The sequence below is a fragment of the Mustela lutreola genome, chromosome 8 (genome assembly GCF_030435805.1).
Source record: "Mustela lutreola isolate mMusLut2 chromosome 8, mMusLut2.pri, whole genome shotgun sequence".
Classification (NCBI taxonomy): domain Eukaryota; kingdom Metazoa; phylum Chordata; class Mammalia; order Carnivora; family Mustelidae; genus Mustela; species Mustela lutreola.
The window spans coordinates 58,298,128-58,309,556 of NC_081297.1; the positions used below are offsets into that span (position 1 = coordinate 58,298,128).

Consider the following 11,429-nt stretch of genomic DNA (forward strand, 5'->3'; position numbering starts at 1 on the left):
ACCCAAAGAAATGGAAAAATGTTCCATGCTCCTGGATTGGAAGAATAAATATTGTGAAAATGTCTATGCTACCTAAAGCAATCTACACATTTAATGCAATTCCTATCAAAGTACCATCCATCTTTTTCAAAGAAATGGAACAAATAATTCTAAAATTTATATGGAACCAGAAAAGACCTCAAATAGCCAAAGAAATATTGAAAAAGAAAGCCAACGTTGGTGGCATCACAATTCCGGACTCAAGCTCTATTACAAAGCTGTCATCATCAAGTCAGCATGGTGGTGACACAAAAACAGACACATAGATCAATGGAACAGAATAGAGAGCCCAGAAATAGACCCTCAACTCTATGGTCAACTCATCTTCGACAAAGCAGGAAAGAATGTCCAATGGAAAAAAGACAGCCTCTTCAATAAATGGTGCTGGGAAAATTGGACAGCCACATGCAGAAAAATGAAATTGGACCATTTCCTTACACCACACACAAAAATAGACTCAAAATGAATGAAGGACCTCAATGTGTGAAAGGAATCCATCAAAATCCTTGAGGAAAACACAGGCAGCAACCTCTTCGACCTCAGCCGCAGCAACATCTTCCTAGGAACAACGCCAAAGGCAAGGGAAGCAAGGGCAAAAATGAACTATTGGGTTTTCATCAAGATCAAAAGCTTTTGCACAGCAAAGGAAACAGTTAACAAAATCAAAAGACAACTGACAGAATGGGAGAAGATATTTGCAAACGACATATCAGATAAAGGACTAGTGTCCAAAATCTATAAAGAACTTAGCAAACTCAACACCCAAAGAACAAATAATCCAATCAAGAAATGGGCAGAGGACATGAAAAGACATTTCTGCAAAGAAGACATCCAGATGGCCAACAGACACATGAAAAAGTGCTCCATATCACTTGGCATCAGGGAAATACAAATCAAAACCACAATGCGATATCACCTCACACCAGTCAGAATGGCTAAAATCAACAAGTCAGGAAATGACAGATGCTGGTGAGGATGCGGAGAAAGGGGAACCCTCCTACACTGTTGGTGGGAATGCAAGCTGGTGCAGCCACTCTGGAAAACAGCATGGAGGTTCCTCAAAATGTTGAAAATAGAACTGCCCTATGACCCAGCAATTGCACTATTGGGTATCTACTCTAAAGATACAAACGTAGTGATCCAAAAGGGCACGTGCACCCGAATGTTTATAGCAGCAATGTCCACAATAGCCAAACTATGGAAAGAACCTAGATGTCCATCAACAGATGAATGGATCAAGAAGATGTGGTATATATTCACAATGGAATACTATGCAGCCATCAAAAGAAATGAAATCTTGCCATTTGCGACAACATGGATGGAACTAGAGCGTATCATGCTTAGCAAAATAAGTCAAGTGGAGAAAGACAACTATCATATGATCTCCCTGATATGAGGAAGTGGTGATGCAACATGGGGGCTTAAGTGGGTACGAGAAGAATAAATGAAAGAAAATGGGATTGGGAGGGAGACAAACCATAATTGACTCTTAATCTCACAAACAAACTGAGGGTTGCTGGGGGGAGGGGGTTTGGGAGAAGAGGGTGGGATTATGGACATTGGGGAGGGTATGTGCTTTGGTGAGTGCTGTGAGGTGTGTAAACCTGGTGATTCACAGACCTGTACCCCTGGGGTTAAAAATATATGTTTATAAAAAATAAAAAATTATACTTAAAAAAAAATAATATCTTAAGATATAAAAGTCTTCAAAAAATGTAAAATGCATTTTTGGAGTAAATGTTTGTGTAAATTTTCTGTAATTTGTTTTTTTACCTCTGCCAGTTTTATTGAGGTTTAACTGACAAATAAAAATTATATATATTTAAGGTAAAAAAAAAAAGAAATATATCAATATTATGAAGAAAGTTCAATTCTATCAATTATCTGACAATGTACAAAATATATTTTCACATTTTTTTATCATTATAAAACTTTTTGTAATGATAAAAAATATAAAAAGAAGCTAAAATGATTTAAGGTAATTGGAAACAGTATAATTATCCATACAGTGATATTTTACAATGGTGAAACTTTGGAAGCAATTTACATTTATGACAATAATAAATTTTGTTTTAAATTCTGATGTCATATTAATATAGTGTACCAAAATTAAATAGATTTAAAATGATGCATCTCAATCGTAATTAAGATATAACAAGATTTACACACTTCTAAGGGAAAAATAACTGAGACAACTTGTATATCTCGATACAGAGGTATTTTTAATTTAATGTTCGTGCATTTGTACTTACTATATGTGACAAACATGCATGTGATTACAGGAAGGAAAGAATGAAAGGTATTCTCCAAAATATTACCTCTAATATTTCACAATGATTTTTCTGTTGTTATATATCTAATCAAATGTTTTAACATATAATTTGTTCATTCCATAACTATTCGAAAATGCAGAGAGGGAGATCTATCATCTTTTAACTACCTTACACCATAAGAATTAAAAAAAAAAACTGGACTAGTTTAAGAGTCAATGTTCTCCTACCAGTCTCTTAAATGACTCTGTTGCTTTTCCTGTCTCGAAAGGACATGGTCCCACTGCTACTGTGTTAAGTTTACTTTTATTTTTTATTTTTTTTTTTTACCCTAAGGTCAAATGATACAAGATGATTACACAGATGACTCATTAGCAATTTTTGAGCCTGGGTCACCAAGGACTCTTCTGTTTATTAATTTTGCTGCAGATATGGCAAATAAATATCAAGCTTGGGAAACTGGAAAATTCTCTTCTCTCAGCAGAACAGTTCATAACATCCACTCTTCCAGAGTGCCCTTGAACCTGTTTTTCTTCTCAACGGCTGAGAGTTTAAAAAAAAACAAACAAAACAAAATTTTAAAAAGCTGTTTCCTAGGCTTGTGATGGCACTACAGCTATTGTGCAGGAATTGATACAATCACCTGAAGATAAAAACTGCAAGGAAAGTATGTATATTCTTGAGAGCTGTTACTGCAGGAGTGGCTGGACTCAGCCAGTAGCGACCAGAAGTTTTGTTGCTAGTTTTCAACATTATATGCATCTTCAAGTTGTAGCTGTAAGAATAATTGTAGTTAACTTAATAGAGAGAAGCTAAGATTAACTGCCAGAGTGTAAGTATTATGAATCCTGTCATTTGGGGTTACATTTGTTATGAGATTTGGGTCATATTCACCTATAGTAAGTGAATGTTTACTGATTATATAAAATTTAGCAATGGAAGGGCACCATGGTGGCTCAGTCAGTCGAGCAACCAACTCTTGGGTTTGGCTCAGGTCATCATCTCAACATCCTGGGATGGAGCCCTCCATCAGGCTGCGCTCCTTGCTGAGTACAGGGTCTTCTTAGAATTCTCTCTCTCTTTTCCTTTCCCTCTGCCCCACCCCCACCTTATACACATGCTCTGTCTCTCTAAAATAAATATATTTTTTAAAAATTTTGCAATGTCATTTCTAATCTGGGTATTAAACATCATTTTTAGAGCACTTTATTCTTGGATAGTGTATAGTTACGGATAAGATTAGTTTAAGCAACAATAAATAAGAGGTCACCTAATAGTTGCATAATTTGAATTCCATGATGAAGTGATATGTCTCGCAAATGCAAATTCTGGGAACTAAAAACTATTAACCAGTGGCTGGCTGAGGATGTGCATGCCCAGCAAAACTGGAGACTGGGAACCGAGATTGGGTTGGGAAACACAGAACAGTGGAGGGAAGATTACTCCAGATAGATAATCCATGTAAAATGCAGGTTTCAGTATCTAGCATATAATAAAGCTTCAATAAATATACAAGTTAGATTATTAAAAAAAAAACAACATAGGGGGAGAAATAGGATTAGAGTACAGAAAATTAAGAGTTTCATTTGGACATTCATTTATGTCTGGAGTGCATTTGCTTATGTAACTGAAGCGCAATCATTTTTAGAAATTAGGAGTTCAAGAAAACACTCAAAGGGATCATTGTGTTAAGAAGTAAAAAAGTATTAACAACTGGGACACATGGGTCATGAAGTCCATTAAGCATCTGCCTTTGGCTCAGGTCATGATCCCAGAGTCCTGGAATCGAGTACCACATCAGGCTCCCTGGAGCCTGCTTCTCCTTCTCCCTGCTGCTCCCCCTGCTTGTGCTCTCTATCTCTGACAAAATAAATAAATAAAATGTTTTTTAAAAGTGTTAAAAATTATGACAACATATGAGAGACCGGCAAAAAAAAAAAGTATCTAGAGATTAGAAAGCCAAAAGATGGCAGGTAAACATGTATGTGGTATTAAGGTAAGTTAAGAGAGAATGCTATGAATATCGGGTGGTTGAAGGTACACATTCTACTTAGAAATTCCCTAAACTTTAAAAGCAAAAAAAAACCAAAAGTGATAAATTCTGGCACATATTATTTCAGTAGGTTCTTGAGAACAAAACAGGACTGTAGCATATTGATGATTGAATGTAAGGTAACTAAAAGGTAAATTATTATGGACAAGGTAATTGAAGTAGTTAAAATAAACATCACTCTTTATCAGTCATGTACATTCTAAGTACTTTATATATTAGTCTTTAATTTTTTGATGAAGGAAAATATGATTTCCATTCTGTAGATTATAAAAACTGAGTCACAGTTAAAGCAAGCCATGCTTGAAGAATGTGTTTAATAGCTCAATCTGAAATTTTTTGTAGTTAGTGATATTAATAACAATATTTTGAAATGTGTTTCAACCTCAACTAAACAGTTTGAAACCTAAGAAAAATTGTAATTATTTTTTACATCCCTATATATCTTACATCCAACACATACATATTATCATTCTGTACATATATTTGTCATCAAAATACTTCCTGTCTTCCATACCACCGTGGGAAATTACTATAATTTTAAAAAGAAAATATGAAAGTCAGGGAAATGGGTGAGTGAGAAAGGAGTTGTTTTAGGAAACACATATTTATAAAATTATAATATTAGAGCTCACCATCTTCAGTAATGGATATGCAGAGCCTATATAGTGAGAGTCAAAATATTTGTGATTTGTTCCTTACCAAAACAAAACTTCAGGGAAACGTATGAAGGTGATAATGAAAACTGAAGATTCAGCTTTAGGATTCAGTCTGTGAATAGGAACAAAATGATCTCACAAAACATTAGCAGTCAAATCTATCTGTCGGGAAAATCAAATCCCAGGTATAAGTAACAAATATATAAATTGCAAATAAAATGTAATGAGAAGGAAGCACCCATAACATTTTGGAGTGTGATACAGTTTTTTCTGATTTTTTAAAATACCTTCTGAATTTACCAAAAACACCCAATTGTAGAACCTAGAATCCCAGTGTATTGATAATATTTGTAAACAAAAATTTTGTAAATGCATGTGATTATTTGCTTAGTTTTTTTTCCCATTAATTACCACTGCATCTATATCAAATATACCTGAATTTTAAATGCAGATTGAATTGAAGTCAGAAGTCAATGATGAGAAACTACACAATAACAACTTTTATCCTGTTGGGATTGACCAATGATCCACAACTGAAGATTATGATCTTCATCTTTCTATTTCTCACTTACATGTTGAGTATAACTGGGAACCTGACAATCATCTCCCTTACCTTCATAGATTCTCACCTTCAGAATGCGATGTACTTTTTCCTACAAAATTTCTCCTTCTTAGAGATCTCATTTACCTCTGCTTGTATTCCCAGATATTTGTACAACATATTAACAGATGACAAGACAATCACATATGACAATTGTGCCCTTCAGATTTTTTTTACTGATGTTTTTGGTGTAACAGAATTTTTTCTCCTGGCCACCATGTCCTATGATCGATATGTTGCCATCTGCAAACCCCTGCATTATGTGACCATCATGAACAAAAAGGTCTGTAGAAGACTCATCCTTGGGTGCTGGACAGCTGGCTTCTTGATCATTCTTCCACCACTTAGCCTGGGCCTAAATCTGGAATTCTGTGACTCCAATGTTATTGACCATTTTTTCTGTGATGCATCCCCCCTCCTAAAAATATCATGCTCAGAAACATGGCTTATAGAGCAGATGGTCATCGTCTGTGCTGTGTTGACCTTCATTATGACCCTCATATGTGTACTTCTATCCTACATATACATCATCAAGGCTATTCTACGATTCTCTTCTCCCCAGCAAAGAAAAAAGGCATTTTCTACATGTTCTTCCCACATGATTGTAGTCTCCATCACCTATGGAAGCTGTATTTTCATGTATGTTAAGCCTTCAGGAAAGGAATCAGTGGCCATTGATAAGGGTGCGGCAGTCCTTACTACATCCATTGCTCCTATGCTGAACCCCTTCATTTATACCTTGAGAAACAAGCAAGTAAAACAAGCTGTCAAAGACTCGGTCAGAAGAATTGCATTATTCTCAAAGAAGTAATAGTATTTGCTAAAGTTAGGGAACCACATTTTCATAAAATTATCTTTAGTTCCTAAGTATGTATCTTTAAATTTTTACATCATTTCTTTCTAGCAAAGAGTCTATTTCAGAAAACTTTCTTTTCAAAAAAAATTTTATTTATTATTTTAAGAGAGAGAGAGTGCACAAATCAGGGGAGGAGTAGAGGGAGAAGAGAGGGAGAAGCAGACTCCCTGCTGAGCAGTGAGCCTAATTAGGGCTTGATCCCAGGACTGTCATGACCAGAGCCCAAGGCAGACCCCCAACCAACTGAGCCACCCAAGCAAAGCTCTCTTAAAAAGAAAATGTGATACATTTCTAGGAACAAAAGAATGCTTCACATCTTAACAAGCCTTTACAAAAATGCAGACAAAATAAGCAGAACCAATGAGTTAATTGTATATTTTGGATAGAGTAATTGTGTATTGCATTTTCCAGTTCTAGCTTTTAAGAGCATTTTTGATGCCAGGGACCATTTCAGGAACTGGAGACAGAATAGAAAACCTACAGGTTTCTTGCCCTTAAGTGCCTTACACTTTAGAAGGAATATGTGACTAGTGCATTAAATAAAATATGAACATTACTGTCAACATACAATTGTCAGGAAGCAATACTCAAGCAAAAGTGTGTATTTGGGATCAAAGAATTATAATTCAGGTACCAGAGCTGGGCAACAATGTCCTACTAGGAAGCAAAAATCAGGGGTTTTAAAGATAAAAAGGGAATGCTTGTGTAAGTTGTCCACAAAAACATCAATTGGTGTTAGCAGCAGAAAACTAATCTTGGATAAACATAACTGGTCCCTAAGGCCATCACTAAGCAAAAGTCCATTACTGCAGCAAGTTGTATATATTCTTGCAGAGTCCTTGAGGTATTTGGGATTAGGCCCGGTTCAGGAGTTCATGGTTCTACCTGATGAGGACAAGCATATAGCCCACCTCCTTAATGGCCTCCCAGATGCATTTTAAAACCCCTTGACATCAATGACTCCATTTTATTTCACCTTTCACAATTATAAACAACAAAAATATCTTTAAGTGAAAAAAAGGAAGCTATGACAAATGTTTGCCTCTTAATGCCTAAGCTGAATTATAAAATGTAAATTCTCACAATTTTGAGTATCCAAAAAATCAATGACTAGCAGGTTAATTTGAAGTAAAAGTGCTAACAATTTTTCTTAAAAGACAAGTAAATTTTTTTTATTTATTTATATGTTTTGGTTATTTTTGTTTTTGTTTTTCATTTTTTTAATTTAATATCTTTTCAGTGTAACAGAATTCATTGTTTATGCGCTACACCCAGTGCTCCGTGCAGTACATGCCCTCCATAATACCCGCCACCAGGCTCCCCCAACCTCCCACTCCCCGCCCCTTCATAACCCTCAGATTGTTTTTCAGAGGACAAGTAAATTTCTACAGACAGTGGTTATATGTATCCATATCTGTATTTGTTTCTACACCTTTATAACTATATGCATTAGTTATTGAGAAACATGTAAAAAATAAAAAACAAGTAAAAACATGAAATGTATCTTAATTAGGCACAGAAATAACTACAACTCAAAGGAAACCTATGGAAGCAGTACTTTCATCTATAGTACACAGTCAGCCTTGGAAACAGTGGCTGTTAATAAGGGCATGACAGGGCTCCATACTTCCTATGTTCAGAACTACTTCCTGGACCCCTTCATTGATGCCTTGAAATACAAGGAAGTAAAACAAAATTGTAATGACATTTCAGGGACCTTGATTGTGAAATAATATTTGATATATTTGATTACATAAAATATACCATTTAAATGGATTTTTAAAAATTTTTTAATTTATTTTTTTAATAAACATATAATGTATTTTTATCCCCAGGAGTACAGGTCTGTGAATCACCAGGTTTACACACTTCACAGCACTCACCATAACACATACCCTCCCCTCCCCAATATGTCCATAACCCCACCCCCCTCTCCCAACTCCCTCCCCCCAGCAACCCTGTTTTCTGAGATTAAGAGTCACTTATGGTTTGTCTCCCTCCCGATCCCATCTTGTTTCATTTATTCTTCTCCTATCCCCCATTCCCTCATGTTGCATCTCCACTTCTTCATATCAGGGAGATTAATTTATAATATGGCTATAGAAATGTCTGAATTAAATATGTGCCTTACATCACCTTTCTATAGGAATGCTTCAGATATTTAAGCAGTGCTGGTTAGTAGTGGACTCAGAATATAGGGTCTGTTTATTAGACCCCAAATTCTGTATTTGACTAAAGAAAAATTCACCAAGGAAACACTTTTAGCCAAAAAGATGTTTTCATAAGACTCCTCAAGTAAAACGTACATGGAATGAAATCAGTATAAGTAACATTTAAAAATATTATCCCTAATATTAAAAAAGGCTCACAGAGACTTAACCTATAAAATGCAGTACATCTTTTTAATGTAAGATTAATAATGTACAAATGAAATTAATCTGTGAGTTAAGAATGAAAAGAACTTTCAAAAGATAATATAAATGTAGTGATCACTAGCATAACATAACTAATTTTCCTTTAAAAAGTGTTGAACTTTTAAATATATATAAATTAAGAAAAAAATGGGAATCTGAATATGTAAGCAATGTGGTTTTTAAGAGCAATACTCCTTGGCATCGAGTAGGCAGGAAGGACGGCTGAGTGCAATGAGGTCAGGAAACCTGGGAAGCTCCTTCTAATGCAGGCAGAACTTTTTGGCAACTCTCTGTATCAATTGTTGTACAGCATTAACTGCAGTTCATTCAAAAGATCTGACTCTGGTGGAATCATTTTTCCACATCATTTTTTCACCTTTGCCCAACCTTCTCTCATTTCCTTCATTGGTCTAGTAGGTGACTTCACTCCCAAGGAGACAATACTAAGAATTATATCCTCCTCATCCAGAGCCCCTGATCTGACAAACTGGGTGTTTCCAGAGACGAGTGGACTTAATGACTAAGTTATTAGAAATTGTCAGTTTCTGGGAATTTAGATTGCAATAATAACCCTCACCTGTCTTGAGACAAGTTGCTAGAGGAGGCCTGTGTTATAGGAATAAAAGTCCCTTACTGCTCAGGCCCACTAATAGTAGCTTACCTGAGGGCCCAGACTGAGAAGTTATAGTCCTCCAGGTCTTGTTCTAAGACAATAGGTCTTGTTCTAAGACTTTTTCAGCCCAAGGGTAATTACAACTAGTTTCCTAAATTCCTTAAAATGTCTAAAATATTAAAAATATCTTTTTAAAAAATCTTAATATCAACAACAAATTATTTTTGAGTGCTTATTCTACCCCAAGCTGTATGTCAAACACTTCATTTCTCTTCAACTTACATAGAGAAAATTTCATAATGCACAGTACTATCTCAATCACATCAACAAGTATCAATTTATAGCCAACTTGTTTCATCTACAAACAGGTCTATTCCTTCCAACCCCTACTTGATTATTTGAAACAGATACATATATTATTTCATATACATTTCAGTATGACTCTCTAAAAATATAAATTTTTTATTTTTTATTTTTTTTTTTTATTTTTATTTTTTTTAAAGATTTTATTTATTTATTTGAAGGACAGAGATCACAAGTAGGCAGAGAGGCAGGCAGAAAGAGAGAGAGATAGGGAAGCAGGCTTCCTGCGGAGCAGGGAGCCCGATGCGGGGCTCGATCCCAGGACCCTGAGATCATGACCCGAGCCGAAGGCAGCAGCCCAAACCACTGAGCCACCCAGGCGCCCCTAAAAATATAAATTTTTTAAACATTGATGATAATATATAATATAGCACATAATTCACTGTGTACAGCTTGATGAGTTTTCAAAAGTACTGATACTCATGTAACCATTACACAGATCCAGATACAGCACATTTTCAGCACCCAAGACATCTCTTTCATGCCACTCAATATCAATATCCTCTCAAATGCATCTGCTCCGCTGACTTACAATACCAAGGCTCAGTTTTGTATAATCACGACCATCAAATGAATAAGAATACATAGAATGTACTCTGCGGGGTCTAGTTTCATTTGTTTGACATCATGTCCGTAGAGTGGTCCAAGTTGTTGTGTTAGCAATTTATAAGTTATAGTCTATTATAGAAATATAGCACAATTAATTTAGCCATCTCCTATTAATAAATATTTAGGTTGTTTCCTATATGTGACTATTATAAATAAAGGTCAAAGAACATTCTTGTACATGTTTTTTTGGCAGACATAAACACTCACATCTGTAGAATATAGGACTAAAAGTGGATTGATAGGCTATCTGCTAGCCATATGTTTAGCTTAGTTGACATTTTCAAACAACACTCAAAAATAGTGTACTGATTTATCTTCCTATCAGCAATGTATATGTACTATAATTGCTTCATATTCTTGCCAACATGAAACTTTGTCAGACCTATTAACTTTTACCATATTATGACTGATGATGTTGAATACCCTCATATGCTTTTCAGGTATCAGACATCCTGTTTTGTGAAGTGCTTATTCAAATAATTTGTCCTTTCTATTAGATTTCTTTCTGTTTGAATTTATTTTTAGGACTTTTATTAATTTTCTATATGTCAGTCCTTTGTCAGAGGCGAATACTGAAGTTATCTCTTATCTATGTCTTGTCTGTTCATGTTGTTTATGTTAAATTTGTAAAACAAAAGATCTTAACTTTAATGAAGTCCAATCCATCCTTTCATTTCTGTTGTTGATAGAGGGTTCTTCGTTTTTTGTTTTGTTTTGGGGGATTTGTTGTTTGAGAAATCTTTGTTAACTAAACATCATGAAGGTAGATAACTATATTCTATTATATAAGTTTCACTCACAGTTCTTACAAACTAAGGTTAATGGCCCATGTGAAATTGACTTTTTCTATGGTTTGAGATAGAGAAGTATGGTCTTTTTTTCCATGTGAATATCAAAATAACAGAATTATTTCTTGAAAAAATTCACCTTTCTCCTTGAATTCAGTGGCAATTTT

At 35.0% G+C, this 11,429-nt stretch overlaps 1 protein-coding gene across 1 annotated transcript; it reads left to right on the forward strand.

The window, feature by feature from the left end:
• The first annotated feature begins 5,494 nt into the window (after positions 1-5,494).
• On the forward strand, positions 5,495-6,430 carry LOC131837843 (olfactory receptor 6C2-like). The gene has a single exon (XM_059183508.1). The coding sequence runs from the start codon at positions 5,495-5,497 to the stop codon at positions 6,428-6,430; it is 936 nt and encodes a 311-aa protein (XP_059039491.1).
• Positions 6,431-11,429: the final 4,999 nt, after the last annotated feature.